We start from the raw sequence: 22,591 nt of genomic DNA, 5'->3' as shown, positions 1-22,591 counted from the left end.
TATCAAGCCAGAAGGCGGCCTTCAGAAAAAGTTTCATCATGGGCCGGCCACCGGCCTGACTGTTCAAAGGTGTTATCCTGAACGTGCACAGATTAAAATTAAAAACATATCCCGGGAGGACGAAGAAAAGGGGCGAAGGAAAGTACCAAATCCTCCCTCGCCCAGAGAGGAGAGCAATCAGCGGCGTTGATCACGCCACCAATCGATCACCTCCCTCAGATCACCTCTCCTTTTCTTCGCATCCCGCCGCTTCTGAGACCTACTCCGAGGTGGAGGAGGTGCTCGAGCGGCGACCCTGGATCTCTGACCCTGCCTCTGAGCCTCGGCTCGAGGCGGACCAGAGCCTCCCGGTTGTCTGGGCCCAGAATCGGACCTGAGTGGTATGAAACTCTTAAACGCTGCTGAGCGCGCCCTCGCCTCCCTAAACTTTCCAACGACCGTCTCAACGGAACCGCCGAAAAGTTCAGATGGCGAGACCGGGGCATCGAGGAGAGAGCCCTTCTCTTTCTCCCCGATGTCCGCCATGGTCAACCAAAGGTGCCTCTCTGTAGCCACCATAGCCGCCATCGATCTTCCAATCGAGGCGGCCATTTGCTTAGTGGCACGGAGAGCCAAATCCGTAGTTTGGCGAAGCTCAGCCACCGCATCAGGGGACAAACCCTGCCCCTGATCCAGGTCCTTCAGCAGGTCAGCCTGGTACGCTTGCAACACCGCCATTGTGTGCAAAGCAGCACCAGCCTGACCCGCAGCAGCATATGCTCTGCCGTTCAAACGAGATGTCATCTTAAGGGGTTTAGACGGCAGAACCGGAGCTTTCAGTGTCGGCGCGCTACCCGTGACGAGATAGTTGGCAAACGTCTCGTCAATGGGGGGCATCGACACATACCCATGCTGGCCCAATTCCTCCACATCAGCGAAATTCCCCCGCTGATGCAAATGAATCCTGGCCAAGTATGGGTTCTTCCATGCCCTCCCCACCTCAACATGTAGGTCAGGAAGGAATGGAAGGCTCGCAGGAATTATAGGGTTGTGGTCGGATAGAAACCGTTCGTCCAATCTGCCACGAACGGGCTCTTTCCTGACGCGCTGCCACGGCAGCTGCAGCCTGCCTGCAGCGCGTTCCACAACCTCCAATAATTCCACATATGCTGGACAGGGAGGCTTGGAAGGGAAAGAAGCAACCTCAGTCACTTCTCCCTCTTCCAAAGCCATCTCCTGCTCTCGGGGGCTCTCAGCCAGAAGAGCACTCGCTCCTGGATCCGATGATGTCAAGGAGATGGCATCATCGTCATCCAGAAGCTCATCCCCGCCAGCCGCCGCTTGAGGTTGAGAGACCGTGACACCTCTCTCAAACTTAGCAGCGAGCTCCACCTGTGACCCCCATGAATGCAGCCACCGCTCGGCCTCAGCACGAGCAGGACCAGATCCACCGGGCACAGGTGCAGACGTCTCTCCCCTCGAGAAGAGCGTCAGGCAGGAACGGAGCATTCTCATGGGAAAACGCTCACACAGCTCACAGCCAGTGTTCTCAACCGCCGACCGTGCGTGCTCTTCTCCCAGACATAACACACATAGGGTGTGAGGATCCTCCGGGGTCAGAAACCTCGGACAAGGATCCGCACACTTCCTAAAACTTTTGCCCTCAGACATAGTTTGAGATAATCACAGTTTGAATTAGAGAAACGGACAGTGGCAAGACACAGGCAGTCCCTGAAAGACGAAAAGATAATGACTGCTCCCGCGGGCGCGCTTTTATACTTCCGGGTCGCGCCCCTATGACGTCATAGGCTGTCGCCGGCCAATGAGCATTGGAGTTGTTGGATAGTTGGTTTTTCAGACACCGAGTCACGTGTGACGTTCCCCACAGCGTGGCAACGCATTACATAATGTAATGTTATTGGAGCATTGGGAGCACACGGGACGGCTCGGTTTCTCATCCAATACCAATACGTTTCGCTGCTTTCACCTTCAGCCCTTGTGTGATAGTTGTTTTTTATTCCTACAAAAATGAAGTGATTAACACCCATGAAAACATACTTTAGATTCAGAAAACGATCATGATTTATCTTAATTTACTTGTCGTAATTTACAATTACAGACATATTATAATGTATTTTGACATTACATTATGCAGCCATGCACAGAAATGACACACATCATTGTCTGAAAGCACTAGATGGCCCAGAGAGAGAATGTGGAGTTATTTTGTTTTGTATTATTAAATATAGTTTTGTATTAAGTAATAATGAATCAGGAGGAGTGTCATGATACATAAATTAGAGTAAGCGTAGAGTAAAAGGATTTTTGATTTTCTTGATTTTATTTATACTAGATTTGTACTTGATTTATAGAAGTGGCAAATTGATTCATGTTGTTATTTTTAATAAATAGAAATAAATATAGAACAGATTAATCATATTGCCAATAGACAATTACATTAATATATGGTTTGTCTATATTCTTAATGAATATTAGCTGGTTAGTTAAAATACTTAAAATGACATCAATTTTCATGGGGTGACTTTATGAATATCCAACCGTATTGTTGATTATAAAGGCTAAAAAGCTAAAAAACTAAAATAATTTATATTTCATTGTAGATGGATATACAACATTTTTTCTTGTCGTGCGGGAGTAGGTCTGCAAATGAGCAACAGTCAGGTGAGAATAGAACGTAGACAGCCTCTCACACACACAATACCACTGTGTTCCCAGGATTCATTTCAGTCATTGAACCCTGACATTGTTTTAATTGTCTGCCAATTTCCTTGTACATTTTATAAGAAAAAGCAGTGGTATCGTCAAAGGATAAACACAAATGTCCTGACTACTGACATTATTGACACTCAACAAGAAATTATTAACTGTCTTTCAGTCAACTGAACTGAAATAATTTTTTTGGTTTCTCAGAAAAGTCAGTGCAAAAAGTGAATGAAGTGGAGGCAGAGAAGATTGATGAAGGCACATCAGAGAAAGGGCAAGATCATGATCGAGGTGAGAAAGTGAACAGTTGTTTTGGATAATTTGTCTGGTCAGTTAATAAATACAAATGAACTTAAGATTCCTTTAGTTACCAAACTATATTTACGTGATTGTCACAGTACAGGGACAGAGAGAGCATGAAGAAGAGGAGGACATGAGTCAGGAGAGAGAGGACAGACATACAGAGAAACAAATGTCAGATGAAGCACAGACAGCAGCTGCACCTTTAGATCAGTGTGAAAAGGACACAGGCCCAAAACTACACTATTATCCCCAGGAGAACTTTGGCTTACAAAAAAGATCATTCCACCCAAGCTGGTTTCAAACTTTTGCTTGGCTTGAGTACTCACAGAAGACAGATTCTGCCTACTGCTTTGCTTGCCGTGTCTTTGGTAAAAACTTGAAGCATGATGTATTTGTGAGTAGTGGATACAAAAAATGGAAAAAGGCACTCAAAGCATTTCACAAACATGAGGGGACTCAGTCACACAAGGATTGTATTGTCTCCTGGAAAAGTTACAAGGCTAGTGCATTACAGGGAAGTGTATACAGCAGATTGAAGCAGCAAATGCTGATGAAATTAGACAAAGAAGGGAGTATATGCGACGTATTGTGGCTGTGACCTGCATGTTGGGGAAGCAAGGGCTACCATTAAGGGGTAATGATGAAACAGCAGAAAGTCATAATAAGGGCAACTTCTTGGAATGCATGGGGCTTTTGCAGAAGTTTGATCCTTTCTGGCAGCATTACACTGCCCCATCAAACAGCAAATACCTCTCCCCTGTCAGTCAGAATGAAATGATAGAGTGCTGCTCGAAAGAGGTGACAGCAACTTTTATCAAAGAAATGCATGAGTCAAAAATGTTTGCCATTATGGCGGACAAGGCCAGAGATGGACACACAGAACAGCTAGCAATTTGTGTGAGGTATGTCACTGAGGGAACAATTAAAGAGAGATTCCTGTCCCTGACAGAGCTGAGAAGTTTCGACGCAAAGTCAATAACTGAGGCATTAGAAAGAAAATTACAAGAAGAAGGAATTGCTCAGTTAAAGTGTGTTGCTCAGACATACGATGGAGCAGCAGTTATGAGTGGAGCAGCTGGAGGTGTTCGGTCTCTTTTCAGGGAGAAGCACCCTGAGGCTATATATGTTCACTGTTATGCCCATGAGTTGAATCTTGTCTTGTGCCACACCTGCAGAGGGATTACTGAGGCCGCAGAGTTCTTTAGCCTGCTGGAAAGTTTGTATTCATTTTTTAGTGTTTCCCTGGTCAGCCACCACAAGTTTATAGAAGCACAAGCAAAATTAGGATTGCAACCATGTGAACTGGTGCAGCTGTCCAACACACGGTGGGCGTGCCAGCTTCACTCAGTGAATGCTGTGCTTGAAAATCTGCCTGCCATCATTGATTGCCTCTCTGCCATCAATACAGCAACTGCAGTGGGGTTGAAAACAAAAATATGCAAATTCTCATTTGTGTATTTGTTGATTCAAATTATTGCTTCAAGGTATTGCAGGTACTGCAAGCATGCAGTCCAGTGTCTGAAAACTTCCTGTCTGAGTCACATTTGGAAGAACTAGCACACCATTACAACATTGATTTAAAAACAGATGAAGTCATGGTAGCAAGGCACTTTTTGACACGTAAAAAGTAAGCTGGTGCAGCTCCACAGGACATGGTTTCACTTTATAACCTGCTGGATTCTGAAATGTTTCCATCACTGAAATCTGTCATCCAGGTTGCCCTCACTGTACCTGTTAGCAGCTGTTCGTGCGAGAGGTCTTTCAGTGCTCTTCGCCGTCTCCGCAACTGGCTAAGGAGAACAATGGGTCAGAGCAGGCTCCATCAGCTGGCAGTTATGGCCATCGAGAAAGATGTTGTTGAGCAATTGGATCATGATAAAATTATCAACAGGTTTGCTACTCTTAAGGAGAGAAGACACAGGTTGATGCTCCCAATGAAAGACCAGTAACTGGGCTGCAAGACTGCTGCTTCTCACCGGCTGCTTCTTCATTTTGGCTTGTTTTTCCATTACTTCTGATAGTTAACCACAGCCCCCACTTAATCCATTGTCCAGCCTCATACCTGTGTTGTTTATATTGCTGATATGGATAATCAAAGTTTATGGCTTTTATGTTATTTTCTGGTTAAAATGTTATTTAATTTTGTCAGAAAAATTCCTATCTGAGGTTTGTATGTGAGCATAGAAATGCAAACAGTAAAATGTTGTGTTTGTACTGGAAACATGTGTGCGTGTGTTTGTACAGTGAATGAATCAGGAGGTCTTCATTGTAAAAAAAAAAATGTAATGTTAATTATTAAACCAAATCAAAATACAAAACTTTCAAAAACACTCAGCTATGCGATTATTTTATTGAGTGGGTTTAATGAGTGACATTATTAGATTTGCTATAAGGCGTCTTCCCATCAACCTGCTTCCCTTAGTGTTTTTACACATAGAAAAGGTTTTACACCGTCCATTTTCTTCCCTGAACGATGATGTGAGTTCCTGTTGCAATTCTAGATTCAGCATAAATGACCTACAATCGCGACATTTTTCACAGACTTTTCTCCATCTCTTCCATTCTAATTTTCACTTATTGCCCTCCACCCGAACTTTGCGCATCACCAGAACCAGGTGACTGCAAACAACCTATGCATCAAGAATTTTAAATACTCATGGCACAGCACTATAGTGTCTTCAGCAGCTAATTAAGCTGAATTGTAAGTAGTTAGTGAGTATTACACACTTTTGCAGAAATATTTTAAAGGGATATTCCACCGTTTTTTCATATTAAACTATATTGTATGGCGGAATACCATAGCAAGTGCTCGGGAGCACTTTGACTTGGCGCAGTAATATCTTCACTCGTGAAAAGTCCTCTCACCGGCCCCCGCTCTCTCTCCTCCTCCCTCTCATTTCCGTCAATAGAACCAACGTGACTTTTACAGGAGAGGGAGCGGGGGACTTTTCACGAGTGAAGATATTACTGCGCCAAGTCAAAGTGCTCCCGAGCACTTGCTATGGTATTCCGCCATACAATATAGTTATCCATTTTACACGCTTAGAAAAGCGCAACGTTTTGTTTTGTGTCACCGTCCTAGGTCGAGTTACACTACTCGAGTAACTGTATTTAAATAGGGAAAACGTGGAGGTGTTTGGTAGCTTCTCTGCTTGGCCCCTATTGGATGAACTGGGCTAAGCTAAGTGCTAACAAAGTTTTGCCGCAAGACAGAGCGATTTAGTGCACGCACTGAGACGAGAGAGGTATGTATCAACTCGTCTTAGTTAAGGGAATAACATAGTTTAATATGAAAAAACGGTGGAGTATCCCTTTAAGTGGTGCAACTGCTGTTTAGTGAATTCACATAGGGTCTATGTACTGAGAACTGCCCTATCAGCCCTTAATCTGGAACCAAGCAGAGATATTGACTCACACAGGAAGTCATTCCTCCCTACACGTCTGACATCTGCCTTGTTTGTCTTTCCCCATATGCCGCCCACTCCAGAGATACAATATGTCAGTGACAAACAATGGGTATTATTTTAATACAGCAAGTCATTAGCTGCTTATGTTCTCCATTTAATGGCAACTGTTTATTTCCTTAAGGAGTAAATTGTTCGTCCTTAATAGGAAAGTTTAGAATAGCTAGGGCAGACTTCTGATTACTATATGAATTCCCAGGTCTAGTCACACATTTGCAGCATTTTGATTAATGTTGAACACAATTATCCTCACTGGACATGCAGGTCAAACATGCGGGTGGCTCAGCTGCCATGGGAGTTGCACACATAAACTTTATATAATCATCATTAGAAGGAGAGGAGAAAGCTGAATAATTCACATTTTATATTAGAAGTCTGTAAGATGTGCGTGTCAAGTAAAAAGTTTACACCTTTGACATAATAATATGTTTTAACAGGGATTGGACATGCATTTGGACGTTTGACATGGTCAATCATAATTCAAAGATAAAAGAAAAAAATATAATGGGTTATAATTGCTTTGACATTACACATATTATATGACATAGTAGAATAGATTCAGTAAATAAATTAATAAAAGATTTCGACATGCCATTTCTTGCTTCCCAATATTGACTGATCAGAAGAGTTTCAGGGTTTATACAAAATAAGCTGCAGTCATATGCATGCGAGTTGGTATTAGGGGTGATATAGTATTGCTGATATGAAATTTAGCCCCCCCAAAATAATGTAAATAAATAAATAACTTTTTTTCCCTTCCCTGTTCTCCACTGAATTATTTTCTGTATATGGGTGTTTCTGCAACTACAAGCACTTTTGACACTCCTAATTTTAAAAAAAAAAGTGTTTTAGAGGTAAAAAATGATATAAATACTGTTTGGTTTCTTGCACAAACTGATCGTTTCGCGTCTTAGAACATCAATGTGTCGTCACGAGCCGCAGGGTTTAATTTGGATTTGTCTGTGGAAGTGTTTTACACTCTTATTGTTCAAGTTCCCACCCACTCTTATTATAAGACTGACAGGTTTTATGGTTTTCATCTCTTCTTCTTACAAAATGTCCTTATCTGCAACATTACAATAACGGTAATCTTATACACTTTTCTTTTTTAATTTCTATAATAATTTAATACATTTACATAGTTACTTTTTGAAGATTTGTCCATTTTTGTAAATACAGATATAATAATAATAATAATAATAGGGGATTTTATGATATTCTTTATGCCATGGAAAATTTTTATGCTAACCTTAGATACCAATTGTTTTAATACACGCCAAAGATAAAATATTTCACTTTTTATGACAAATATTGTAATTTTAATGTGTAAATCATCTCTAGTGAATGGTTAAAATATGTTTTGCAAACAGTCTGATTAATAATTAAAATAAATCATTGCTGTGATAATGACAGCTTGTGTCGGTAAGGACACAATATTAATGACGCATGTTAATAATGTAACCTTAACAATGGGTTACTGTAGAGGTATTGCAGGATAGACTGGGTTAAACTGATTTTCTTGTTTCAAAAACTAATACTTTTATGAACTTATATTATAATAACAAACTAATTTGAGGCCTTCAGTATTTTGTTTTGTCCTCTGGTTTCTTTTGTTAATCCTCCACTGTCTTCTTTTCTGATTTGTAAGTTTATCTGTTTTTTTTTTAATGCTCTTTTTCCATAACTATTCATATCTGTTAGGGTCATTTCTCATTACGTCACTGCATTTCTGTCATCTTATTAGATGAATTTGGTATTATCTAGGGTTGCAAAAATGGCATGTTTATATTTATATTAGAGTTTAACTTGAATTTGTCTCTACCGAAACGCAAGGTCTTCACCGCAACACCTAAAAATGCTGCAGTAAAGACATGTTGCAGAAATCACATTTTTGCTAATATTTCTGATAACTAGCAGTTAGCAAGGTCTGATACATCACACTTTTAGCACCACATATACATGTATTCAACAGTAATATAAATTAATTTTTAAAATGTAGTTCAAAATACACAATTACTAAGCTGAATGTTAAGGACACATAATAAATACTTTACTTTACTTTTATCTTAGTTTTCTGGATCTTGTGTGTGACCTAATGGGGGTGGGCCCAGTCTGTAAGCCATGTGCTCACATGCTAACTTCTGTTTCCATAGAAACTAGATTTGTTTGGCTTTGAACAAATGTCATATTAAGAGTCTTTTCTCAGTGTTGCAGTAAGGACTCAAAAGTGTGGGACAGGTGTATTTAGATGGGGAAAAAATATTAATGATTAGTAAACAAAAAATAACTTTTAAGATGGTGTAAAGTAACATTTATATGAAACCAATTCATTTGAAATAATGTCATATTGTAAAAGAATTAGCTAATTTTACACATCTCAACACTGAAACCACAGGTGTGGGACATGAGCAAAAATGGTGTTTGGACCTATAAATGCTTCATAATTTTTAATTAAATCATATTATTCATTCATTATTTTTTAAGTCAAGGTGCGTAATGACACTGTGTGTTTACATTTATGAAGCTTTAGATGACAAATTGTAACATAAACCTTAAATTTCACTACTGGGACTTAAAAATGCCCGTAGTTGCAGAACCACCCTTATCTTTCTGGATTTCTTTCATTTTGAATAAGAATTCTCTAGATCTCTATCCTAAAATCATTTTTATTCATCACAGGAAAGCAGCTGTCTTGACAAAGGCTAAATTGCCTAGTAAAGGTGACTCTAAATCAGATTTTCATTTGCTCACTTGGGTCTGTCTTATACACCAGTACACATACCCCTTCCTTTTTGACTAAAGTATTGTATTATTTCTCCCTCCAGTCACTCTAGTGTTACTCTTTCCCAATGGTTCTCAAGAATACACCATTTGAGATACATCAGGTAAAAGGCCCATGAATGAAAACAACCTTAGGGTGCCGATAACACAGTTGTCTTACCTGATCCCAGGGACAGATGATTCCTCCAAAAAACATAAAGAGGTAACCCATGGCAACCAGGCAGGCCCAGATCACCAAGGAGAAAACATGGAGCAGCTTCTTGAAGACAGACTCGATGCAGACCAGAACAAAGATAGTGAGGAAAATAGCCAGCGCAGTGGGGACAGTGATTACAAAGGCGATGTGATCCTCGATATCCTGCAGAGAGATTGCAGTGTTACAAAAAGACCTTTAACTGCGCCTTCCAACTGCACCTGCATGACAGCCACTAGATAATAGTTGATCAGATAAACTACAGACTGCCTGTCAACCCAAAACCCTACAGATTCTGCTGTGAAACTGAGGGACTGAGCAGTGACCTTTCAGTGACCTTTGCTGGTTAATTTGTTTCCTCTATAGGATACACAGTGTCCCTGTTACTTTTAACAATACACAGTGGTTATAACAACAAATATAATGTATAATAATTATAAGCAGCACCACAAAATAATTACACATTAAGTATATTAAATGTAGGTTGTAAGTAATAATAATAGGTAACATTTTACAATAAGGTTCATTGGTTAAATGCATTAGTTAAAATGAACTAATAATGAATTGCACTTCAACAGCATTTATTAATCTTTGTTAATGTTAATTTCAACATTTACTAATACATTATCAAATTCAAGAGTTGTATTTGTTAACATTAGTTAATGCACTGTGAACTAACGTGAACAAACTATGAACAGCTGGGTTTTTATTAACTAGCGTTAACAAAGATTAACAAATACAGTAACAAATTTATTGCTCATGGTTAGTTCATGTTAGCTAATGCAACAAATGAACCTTATTGCAAAGTGTTACCTAATAATGATTACTTACTTAAGTCTGTAATGCACTTGTTCCAGCATTGCTACACTGTACTGAAATTTGGTATGGTAACACGACTTCAATGTGGTCTCTTTTGCATTTACTGCTTTAGCTTGTATTACTGACATCAAGTTGCTTTGGATAAAAGCATCTCCTGAAATAGGTTTCAACAATTCTTGCAGAGTTTAGTTCCATCCATAATCAAACACTAATCTACTTCTTTAAATTGAGAGGCCCTTTGACAGAGCTTGATGACATGTCGAACATTTTCAACTCATTCCTATGGGACTTCATGCTCCAGCGTTGAGTTGTGGGATTGACAGTGGACAGGAGAAAGCAAGGGGTGCTTCTCAATCGGAAGGCTGCTTATCTCCACAGCCACGTCATCAAACACCACTGAAGGCAGTTTTAATTTGAATAATCCTTTGAAGGCAGCCTTCATTTTGTGTCCTTCATTCAGCTCATTTTGAAAGATGCATCAAGTGTATCCTTCACGTCCTTAAATTACCCTCAACCCTTTGCGCACATTCCAATTCATGAAAAAAACTGATGGAAAACTAATCTTTGCTGAGCTTGTCTGAGTCCATTATGTAATGAAAGACAAAAATAATAATAATGTGTTTTCTGAGATGAAGGCCTACATGTTATCTTTTGTTTTGGTGTATATTAATCACTTAACAATAAACTGTCAATTATGTAAACCAATGGTAGACCACAGACAGTTGTCATCCACTGTGTCTATTAACAGAAAGCCAGTTAAAGGTACAATATGTAAAATTTTTGCAGTAAAATATCCAAAAACCACTAGGCTAGTGTTATATATTTTGTCCAGCTGATTACTAATATTATCTCTAATGTTTTCAATTACTTGTAAATCATGAGAAATTCCCATTCTAAACAGTGACACGGGGCAGTGCAGTCGACTGTCAATGACGCAGTTACCTTTGTTAACGCCTTTACTGACGTAGAAACCACATGACAACAGTGCCGTGGACAAATGCGGAAGTGGAGTCTAGCGTCCAGCAAACCACTAAGTTAGCTTGTTTCAAGCAGTTCCTTATTTACTTCTTGCACGTTTTATGGTGGATTGTGTTAATTATTTATGGAACATAATTACTGTTTACCATCTGCCGCTGGTTCTATCGACAAGGACAGCTCCCGTAAACTCATGACCGGAAAAGCGGAAGCGGCGCCGGCGAATGTGTCATAATAAAAGTCCCGCTACTCGTGAGGCGTGTGTTGATCAATCGCTCCAGCTCCTCGTTCAGCTCCCGCAACACTCGCTCCTGCTCTGCTTCATACTACAGTAACGTTAATAATCGCAATCACGAACATGAGTTCTTCCAGACTCCAATCTCTATTCTTTTGCACCGTCCGTTGAGATGGAGACCACATGTCCCAAGTTTCCGCTCTAAAACTTTGCGTCATCAAACTACGCCTTTGTTTTGAATAGGCTTCTAGCGACCTCTAGCGGAAAAAATATCACAGATTGTACCTTTAATATAAAGATTTTTACTAAGTATTTTTCCAAAATTAACTTTTAATTGTACTGTCGTGCCGTGACCGCCAGAGGGAAAAAATACTCCTCAGCTCAGGAGACTTAGTTGTGATTCTCATATATCTCTCATTTTACTATCAACAGCATTTCAGATGTTTCTCCTAAAAGTCCTTAGGAGAAATAAAAGTAATGAGACCTGAGAAATATCTGAGAGAAACTGAGTCAAAACTGAGAATGTGGTGGAAGAAACAGAACATCTTTTTATTGCCTTGCAGGGCCGTAGACAAGTCCCCCACCCCCAATAATTAGAAATGGCCCAATAATTAGAAATGTAATTCATGAGTGTGACAGAAACGTTTTATGTTTTGACATATAGGCATAGGCTACAAATAAAAGTACATGCGAGTAAATTTTAATGCCAATATTATTTGCAAATAGTTTAAAATAGTTTTACTTCAATTATCTATTTCTTTATGCTTTATAGAAATAATTTTTAAAAAATGGTCCCCACCAATGTTCATGACATGGTTACAGCCTTGTTGTCATGTTGCAATCTCTATTTACATTATAGGAATATTTCATTGCTCAGTGGTTGTTCTCTTTAATCTCAGGAGACTTATGTATTCGGATGCGATTAGTTGTACAAGGGTAGCTAGAGTAATGTAATTTTACCATAAGACGTCTGTAATAATAATAATAATAATTGCCAGTTCGCACGGGATAAGAAATCTTGGTAAAACTACCAGAAGTGGGAGTGGTAACTCAATTTACTCACCGCCGTCACCTGCCTCAGCTTCCTGATAGCATGGTATATTAAATGCAACTTTTTATCTCAGAATTCTTTTTTTCTCCCAACTACAAGTTTACATTTCTCATCCTGACTTTTCGGAATTGCGTGCTATAAGCTTGCTATAAGCAATAAGTTTACAGAATTCGGTCCAATTGACCATTCACAAGACTAAATCGCGGAGCAAAGAGGACACTGAGTGACAATGCATCGACAGACAAGACAGAGCAGGTTACTTTTGATATAAAACAAAGTCTCACATTTCAAATTGTGTAATTTTCAAAGAAATGTTACGTTAATTACCGTTTTGAGAGCGCCAGCCCATGCTGCTTTAAAGTACACATGAAATCAAAATTGACCTTATTTATTTTGTTAGCTCAAATTGCTAGTTTTGTGGTGAACAATTCATCCGTGAAAGTCAATCCACACAAAAAAATTGTTTGGCTTCGTAATATTTAATCAAAATCTGAAAATGCTCCTCCCCTCTGCAACGGTGCCCCTTCTCAGATGACATCAGTTTGACGGCTTGGGTTGTAAACATAGACTCCCCTCCGACCGTTAGTCTGCTATGAGCGAGAGATGGAGAGGAGGAGCGCTAAAATAAAACTCTGCCCTCTATTCAATATTCCGTTTCACTTGGAAATACGTCACAGCACTGGAGAAAAGTCGTTTGCAACTTCCGGTTCACGCGGTGTGACAGATTGCTGTAGTGCCTCAGTTCAAGTGGCTCGTGAACCGATCATATCTTCCTAATAGTTCATTTATTATAGCATTAAATACACATAAATGAACATCAGGAATGTTGTTTCAACCGCATAAAGACGTCAGTACACACCATTTTTCAAGTTCAAGTCAAGTTTTCAACACTGACGGTAATCTATTAACTTTCCTGACTGCTTTGTCGGACAAATCATAACGCCGGATTCGCCTGTGCGTGTCAATCAATCAATCACACTCCCAGCATAGGGTCAGTAGACTCCTCCCCCATCAAAATCATTGTTTATAGGCACATTAAAACATTTACTAAACTTTGATTTATTTTATTTTTTTCAATTACTTTCTTATATTTAATTAAAATTACACTGTGAGTAAAAAATAAAACATCATTAGGAATTATTTTTTGGGGGGAGGGGCTGTGTTGGTGCTATGCAAATTTCTGGCAGGGCTGAAAGTGAGAATATTAAATACAATTAGAAAATGTAAAAAAAAAAATACAGTACTATTTATCATATGTTCTCATATTTATTTTGTTTTTTGTTTTTGTTTTTGTTTTGTTTTGTTTGTCCTCATTTTTTAATTCAGAATAAGATTTGAGGTTGCCCCACAACACGGATAAAACTGAACATGCTTTTAGCACAACTTACAGGACATGAAACTTTGAAACTGTCATGAAACATGCAAGAAGCAAATATAGTTTTTTCAATGTCCCTGGGTTGAAAAATGATGTAAGGTTTGCAGTACGGTTATAAACAGAATGATATTGTGCATTGGTGTGGACGCTAATATCGTTATTGTTATTTTTAAAGTTATCGTTATTAGTGCAAAAAAGGCCTTAGTTTCAGAACTTAAAACATCCTTGTTACTCCAAAAACTTTTATTGAAACCAAGCTGCCAAAACTTATTTTCTACTTCCGGATTTTTAATGCATAATAGAAATGAATACATCGGCACAAGACTGCCAGCAAAGACAGCCTCATCATTGCCTCTTTAACCCAGCCCACTCACGTGTTACATGGACACTAGACGAAAAATAACATTACCTTCCAAAGGATCCTAATGTTATTAAAGTGTTTGTTTATTTTCAACTATGTGACTCAGTAGAGCAACTATGTGACTCAGTAGAGCATTACTTGTTTGTTAGGATAATTTCACTTTGTTGGTGGATTCTTTGTTAAACCAGTTGCAATAAAACTGAAGCTATGCAGACTTCTAATGAAAGATATGGACCTGACAGTAATACAGTCAGATATAAGTAACCGTATTCATCAGTGACTTGAGTTCTGCACTTAAGTTTGTTTTAGATATTTATCCAATATAGCACAGACCTTACTGACAACACAGAATTAGGGTTGTGTCTGTCTAATAGCATCCTCTCTTAACAGTACTACAGCTAAAAGCATTTATTTGGGTTGGTAATTTGACAGTGACTGTTCTGTCTTTTAGCCATTTAGGTGTCCATTAGTTGAGTTACATACACATAAACACGTGAACATTCCAATGTCAATGCAGGGTTTTTTGAATATGGTAAAAGCTGTAACTTTTTAACCCTATAAACACTCAACAAAGTATGCATGAAGGGCATGTGGCTAAATGTTTTGTTTGTTTTTTTTATCTTTTGGATTGATGCTATGTTTGGTTCTGTTTTGATATTTTAAATAAAAGAAGTTTATATATAGTCGACAAGAAAAAAAAATTATTTTATTAAAATAGCCCCGTTCAAAAGTTTGTGAACCACTGGTTCTTAATACTGTGTCGTTACCTGGATGATCTACGGCTGTTTTTTTTTTTTGTTTTGTGATGGTTGTTCATAAGTCCCTTGTTTGTCCTGAACAGTAAAACTGCCCAATGTTCTTCAGAAAAAATCCTCCAGGTCCTGCAGATTCTTCAGTTTTCAAGCATTTTTTGCATATTTGAACCCTTTCCAATAGTGACTTTATGATTTTGAGATTCATCTTTTCACACCGAGGACAACTGAGGAGCTCAAACACAACTATTAAAAAAGGTTCAAACATTCACTGATGCTCCAGAAGGAAACAATGCATTAAGACCTGGGGGAGTGAAAACTTTTGAACAGGAGGAAGATGTCCAAATTTGTCTTATTTTTATTTTATTTTTTTTATCTTTCTCTTTTTTCCATTTAGCACTGCCCTTTGGAAGCAACAGAAGATACTTGCATGTTTCCCGGAAGACAAATTAAGTACAATTTACATTGATCTTCAAATTCAAAAAATTTTCACCCCCCGACTCTTAATACATCGTGTTTGTTTCTGGAGCATCAGTTAATGTTTGAACCTTTTTTAATAGTTGTGTTTGAGTTCCTCAGTTGTCCTCAGTGTGAAAAGATGGATCTCAAAATTATAAAGTCACTGCTAGAAAGGGTTCAGATATACAAAAGATGCTGGAAAACTGAAGAATCTGCAGGACAGTGATAAAAACGCATGTGGAGACAGAAGAGGTAGAGATTCTTCTCTCAAATTAACCTAATACTTGTGTTTCTTTGCCAGAGAGCGATTAACAGGAGGTTGGTGTTACGGACTCTCCTCCAGCAGACCTCCAAACAGGCAGAACACTGTCTGCTCAGCTGACTTTCTCCTTCACTCACCTGGATCACAAAGACACTCATACTGGAAACACTAAAAGAGGCACTACTTTACGGAGATATGGACCTGAGGATTACTGTCAAGCATCCGCTGGTCTACTTTCCTTGCACTTGCTCACTTGTAAATAAATACAACCTCCGGGCTGAACTGATTTTCTTCTGTCTGTTCTCCTCTTTCCCTTCAGGAACCTGCTACATTGGTGGAGAATGCACTCCGGAGAACTGCGACTTGAAGCCCCCACAGAGGCTTCCCCCAGCGTGGGAGACATTATCAGACACCTTCCAGAGGTATCGGTTCCACAGCAGTAGTTGTCAGAGATGCTGGTGGCAAGCCAGACACATATAGCTGAAGAGCTGGTCCGTTTACAAGCAGAGACAACCGCTGGAAAGACGATCTTCAGCGAGGCAAATCCTCCCTAAAATGTCGGATCAGGATGATGTTGAGGCATTCCTCCACAATTTCGAGGTGATAACAACCGAGTGGGCACAACTTCTTGCTCCGCTGCTCGTATTAGAGCCACAGCGGATCTATTTTTCCCTCCCAACGGACCAGGCAAATGATTTTGCTGTGCTGAAGAAGGAAATCCTCGGCTGTGTGGGGCTGTCTTCAGTCTGTGCCACACAGAAAGTGCATGAATGGACTTTTGAGCCTTGTGTCCCTATGCACATTCAGGCCACACAGCTTGCTCGACTTATTAAGCATTGGCTGCTGCCCAACCAAGCTACAGCTGCAGAGGTAGTAGAAAGAGTCACCGTGGATCGGTTGTTCCCTTCCCTGCCCTCAATGCCGAGCTGTGGGACTAACCAACCCCACCACACTGGCTGAACTCGTGGAGGCAGTGGAGCTTTCAGGATCTTTCAGGCTTTCAGGATCCCTGGGTAGGGATCAGCGAGAGGATGACCGCCTAAAGCACTGCTGGAACCAGGTCAGAATAGTGGATGGAAATTAATGCCTACCCCACCTCACCTATCCCCGCACTTTGTAATAAAAAATGGCATGTTGTACTGTGTGGTGATCGGGCAGGGCGAAGAAAATTTCTGGTTCTGCCAAAAGGAAAGACAGACCTGCTGATGACACTAGCCCATTCTCATCCTATGGCTGGATATCTAGCTGCAGAAAATACCCTTCAACGTCTCTGGGACCGATTCCACTGGCCGGGTATGAATATGGATGTTCGTCGCTTTTGCCAAGCCTGCTAAGCCTGTCAGAGAACTGCTCCAAAGAAACTAGCTCCAGCCCCCTTGATCCCTACTTACCCGTATTGGCTTGGACTTGGAAGGGCCGCTGCCTAAATCTGCTCAAGGACACAAACATGTTCTGGTCATTGTGGACTATGCACCTGCTATCCGGAGGCCATTCCCCTTCGGCGAGCAACCTAGGTGTCTATAGCTCAGGAACTGTTTCTGCTGTGTAGCCCGGTAGGGATCCCTACAGAGATATTCACAGACCAGGTCACACCCTTCATCTCAAAGGTCATGGCCGATCTATGCCATCTTTTGAAGGCAAAACATCTTTGGACCTCTGTCTGCCACCCTCAGACTGATGGGCTTGTTGAGCATTTTAACAAAACCTTGAAGCAGATGCTGAAGAGGGTGGTTGCCGAGGATGGGCGTGACTGCCACGTGTGCTGTTCGGGATCAGAGAGGTACCTCAGGCCTCAACAGGGTTAACCCCGTTTGAACTTTTGTTTGGCCATCAGCCCAGGGGACTCTTGTAGCTAAAGAAGCTTGGGAACAACAACCTTCCCCTCACCATTCCCTCACTGAGCATATACACAACATGAGAGACCGCATCGAGAGAGTGATGCCCCTCATTAAACAACATCTCGTTGAGTCCCAGCATGCCCAACAACTTTTGTACGATCGGCCAGCACAGCCAAGGGAATTCCAGCCTGGTGATAAAGTCCTTGTCCTGGTCTCCAACTCTGCCTGCAAGTTCTTAGCTACCTGGCTGGGCCCTTTCACCATTGTCGAGTGGATGGGACCCGTGAATTACCGGCTGCGTCAGCCCAGGAGGAGGAAGAAGGAACAACTATGCCACATCAGTCTCCTGAAACGATGGGTTGGAGAAGCTTCCCCAATTGCCCTGATAGCCGAAGTCAATGATCCCATAATAGATCTCGGCAGTCATCTTGCGGGGCCCAGTGGAAGGAGCTGGAATCCCTGGTCATCAGATACGGACACCTCCCAGGTCCTTGTCCGGCAACGGCCCTACAGAGTCCCTGAATCTCACTGCAGGCCATTGAGGATGAGGTGAAGAAAATTATCCAACTACAAGTAATTGAATCATCCAATAGCCCCTGGTCCAGCACGATCATCACGGTCCCTAAGCCAGATGGGATTTTCCGTTTTTGTAACGATTTCAGGAAGCTAAACGAAGTCTCGCAGTTCGACAGCTACCCCATGCCCAGAGTGGATGAGCTCATCGAGAGGCTGGGAAAGGCGCGTTACATCTCCACCCTGGACCTTTCCAAGGGCTATTGGCAAGTACCTCTGAGTAGGAAAACAGAAAACAGCCTTCAGCAGTCCCCTTACAGACCTGACCAAGAAGGGCCAGCCAGACAAAATACATTGGAGCCATGAGGCCAAAGAGGCGTTCAGCATCTGAACATCCAGTGACATACATTAGTAGGAAACTCATCCCACCGGAAACACGGTATGCCGTGGACAAGAAGGAGATCCTTTACGCTGGTGACAGACCATGCCCCTTCAGTGAATGGCTAAGGCAAAGGACATCAACGCCAGGGTCACCAGGTGGTTCCTAGCCCTTCAGGCTTTCCATTTTGTGGTGAAACATTGGGTTGGTCTATCCAACGAAAATGCAGATGGTTTGTCCCAGATGTTCCCTGGCTGGTCAGGTCTGGTAAGGGCCCCCCACTGCCCCATTAACAGTTCTCACTTCTATCAGCAGGACCCGCAAAGGGGAAAAAAAGGGGGGTGGGGGGGGGGATGTGATGAGTGAAATTATAATATTATAATATGTAAATTTTTTTAGTCCCCTAATGGAGAGAAGTCATGCAAAACTTCATGGAACTATAGAAACCAGCATGGCAGATTTCAGCTGTTCCTGTAATAATTAGAATAAAAATACATTGTACATCTCTACATAACACACACACACACACATACACACTATTGATAAACAAATCCACTTTTAATTATACTAAACAATTGTTTTATATTTTGTAGGGATTATTCGGTATTGAATGCAATATGCATTCATTTATAATATTGATTTTTGTTTTTACCTTGTCTGTCAACAAGATTTTTTTTTTTTTTCACAAGCTTGTTGCAATGCATTCTGGGATACATGGGATGCTGTCTTGCTGTCTGACTAAAACAAGGTGGCAGCATAATTAAGTTTCCTATCATTTGGAATAAACATTGTGCGTAGATCAAAATACCATGCAATGTTGTCTCCAGAAGCTCGGGTTTTGGAACAGCACTATTGTCTACAGCTCACCAAAATGTGACTCAACATTCTCAAAATGAAACAGCAGTACACATGAAACATCTAAATGGATTCAAGCTCTAATCAGTAGCCTGTTAAGGTTTCAGTGTTTAAAGAGCCCAGGATATCTGTGAAAAGCCTTGTCACCCCATAGCATTATAATTACAGTCACAAAGTAAGACAGCAAGAAACAGCCTGATTATCAGCAGCATTTTCTGCAATCATTTTCTCACTTAAGAGCAACACTAAACCTCTGCTGTCACCACTATATCGACACTCCTCTAAAATGATCATTGTTAAAAGTCAGGGTGTCAGGCTAGATATGACATGGTGTGATTTTGATGGTGTCTCGTCTGGCTTTTTCACAGCGACAACATTTTCTTCTCTTTTCTATAATCCCCACTGTTGCCGCCAAATCCAGCATTGAAGTACTCATAGCCAGAACACACAAAACCACTAATAGCATGGGAAAACTGCCTAAGACTCATGCATAATTGATGCCAACCAGCTTTCAGAAATGCATAAGAAATGGAAACCCTGATAAAAATTGGAGGGAAATTCTATCAAGGTAGATGTAGGCTCCCCATTACAACATCAAGATGTTATGGTAGCACAGTCCTATCTATTTTATCATAGAGGACACAGAACAAGCCTGCAATTGCCAAAACCCACAAGCAAGGTCTTCTACTAAATGCCACAAAGCATGCAGGGGGAACGTTAGCCCTGTGGCCACTTATCGGATGTGTGAGGCTGAGTGAAAACAGGTCATGGGGGGAGCAAAACGTCAGGGTTTTAGAGTAAAATTATAAAAAAAAAATGCCCTGAGAGTGCAATCGTGCTCCAAGGCTTTTTTCACAATCGGTACGTGTGATATGTGCAACCATGGGAGTCACAGAGAGCATTGCGGCAACCCAAGGCGGGCTCAACAGCCACTGTGATGTGAGATTTAGGTCAGGCAGTCAAAACACAAGAGAGAAAGTAGCGCACGCACTGAGAGTGTGTATCTACACAGAGGTTGATGTCATACTGTGAAATGTCGCTTACTTATTCACTCCCTGATCTCCCTAATGCATTAGAGCTGACTTAATCGTGTGAAATATATACCACTTATATTTTCCTATAGATTTATAGATATTTTAAAATTTATTTGGCCTTAAAATTGAAGGAAAAGCAAACAGAAATTTTGGACAGCATGGCTGCACCCTGCTCATGTATCCTGTCCACATGAATTCTGCTTTTAGTTCAGGCAATCAAATGGTGATGGAAATACCTCAAAACTTCTGGGAAAACCTGTGTAAACTGTTTTAGCATGTGAGCCAGCAATATATGTACAAAACTATGATTCAGACATCCTGACAACACTACAGCTGCTATTTCTCCTCGGTTCCATGATCCCTTTCTGCTTCATCTACAAGTGGCAATTATAGAATCTTCTGAAATTTCAAACACTTGAAATGAATTAATGTTGATATTATGAGGTATTAGCACAAAACTCAAACATCTGTCTGCACATAAAACCTAATTCAACCAAAAGAAGCTAACATTTTTCTTCTGTTTTCCATAAAATACAAATTACACAGCTAATGGTTAAGAACTCATTAAAAGCATTATAGAGAATGTTATTAAACAATAGGTTTGAATTCAGGGATTTCCATTTTGCTTCAGCTGAGCTAGACTGAATATGAGTCAAAAATGCAAACAGCTTTACTGTTGACAGGTTAATAGTTTCTACTTAATCTGTTCTGCTTAATTACCCATGACCCATGATTTTCCAAACGTGTTTCCTTTCCTTCCAAACATTGATTACTCCCTGCTGCTTCTTTATGACTTTCACATGAATCACAGAAATGATGCTTTGAAGAGAGAGATTACATACTGCATAAGGTAAACAGAGACATATGGTTCCAGCAATCAGTACAAACATAGCTGATTGGCTGGAACTTCCTCTAAAGTGTTATGTTTTTGGACACAGAAAAAAGTATTTTCTGATACACATTGTGCAAAACATTTCAGATGTGGGCTTGCAGAAGTATTGTTAACTGTTTTGAAAACCCTTAAAGAAATAAGCAAATTATAAGTTATATACCCCTTCCTGTGTCACTTGCTCAGTACAGTATCAACAGAGCTCTCTCCCTCAACCAACCTACATGTAAATACTGTTTTCTGCCTTTCTCCCAGTCACCTTCCCCCCAGTCTCCAAACACTCACCAGCCCAGAGGCGAAGAAGACAGCCAACAGAGCCAGGCAGGCACCCATCACAATGAGGAGCAGAAAAACAATAAGTGGGTGCTGCTGGCTCATAAGATAGTACGAGTCATACAGCCAGTCTGGGGACCTCTGTCCCTGGCCACGCACACCTCCTCCTCCTGTTACATCTCCTCCTGTCCGGGAGCCCCTCTCCAGCAAGTAGCTCCGCTTACGCATGGCCTCCCTCCACATGGAGCTGTCGTGCTGTTCCTCTCTGTCGGACGGTGGCTGGGGTTTGTGAGGGTCGCGCTCCTCCTCACACAGGTCCTTCAGATGGAGCACTGACGCTCGGGCTGTGGTGCGCGGCCGGTACACCGGCAGGATGGCTTCCACTGTGGAGCGCAGCATTGCGCAGGCAACATGTTGAACTGCAGACTGGCAGAGTGAGAGTGAAAGGAGGCAGTGTGTGTGCGTGTGCGAGTATGTATGTGCGAGGGAGAAAAAGAGAGAGAGAAAATGGGGAGAGGGAGGGTCTGGATTGAGGCAAGGAGAGAAGGAGAAAGCAAATGTGAATGAGAAAGACAGAGCGAGAAAGGCCAGACACAGATGGAGGGGTGGAAAGAGTTTTTTATCAAGATGATGTGCCAGGTTTATTGGTACATCAAATTAAAGGAATATTTTTTATTATTATTTACTGATTCTCAAGTTAAGCCCTGCATTATATTTTCTTCTTCTGTGGAACACAAACTAAGTTCTAAGGTATAATGTCAAAGTGTCTGTTTTACATACAAGGACATGGATAGTAGTTTATGCTGCCAAGCTCCAAAATGCACAATAAAAGTATTGTAAAAAAAAACAAACAAAAAAAAAAAACATTGGAAGTTTGGGAGAGTAATTTATTTTGGTACCATCATGAGACACCACTCACTCACTGACTGCAGACTTCCGGAGGCAATGTAGATTTGCACGTGAGAGGAGGAGGGTACAGAGGATGGTACAATGGATAGTCTTAATTCAAGCATCTGTGCCTTGAAATGCCACTGGCAACTAGTGAAGCAAGACAAAGAGAGGTGTAATAAGTACTCT

General features: G+C 40.9%; 1 protein-coding gene across 1 annotated transcript in view; it reads right to left on the bottom strand.

Moving 5' to 3' along the window:
* The window catches only part of adcy2a (adenylate cyclase 2a), a 144,340-nt gene extending 122,568 nt beyond the window's left edge, over window positions 1-21,772 (bottom strand). Inside the window, exons 1-2 of the mRNA XM_067392492.1 lie at window positions 21,527-21,772; window positions 9,412-9,609 (exon numbers count right to left, since the gene is read on the bottom strand). Coding sequence (XP_067248593.1) covers window positions 9,412-9,609; window positions 21,527-21,757 — 429 coding nt within the window. The 5' untranslated portion in view covers window positions 21,758-21,772. The remainder of the gene's footprint in view (window positions 1-9,411; window positions 9,610-21,526) is intronic.
* Window positions 21,773-22,591: the final 819 nt, after the last annotated feature.

Source organism: Chanodichthys erythropterus, chromosome 2 (assembly GCF_024489055.1).
Source record: "Chanodichthys erythropterus isolate Z2021 chromosome 2, ASM2448905v1, whole genome shotgun sequence".
NCBI classification, from domain to species: Eukaryota; Metazoa; Chordata; class Actinopteri; order Cypriniformes; family Xenocyprididae; genus Chanodichthys; species Chanodichthys erythropterus.
Note: the sequence above shows the minus strand (reverse complement) of the source record. Positions and strands in the feature narration are given on the sequence as shown.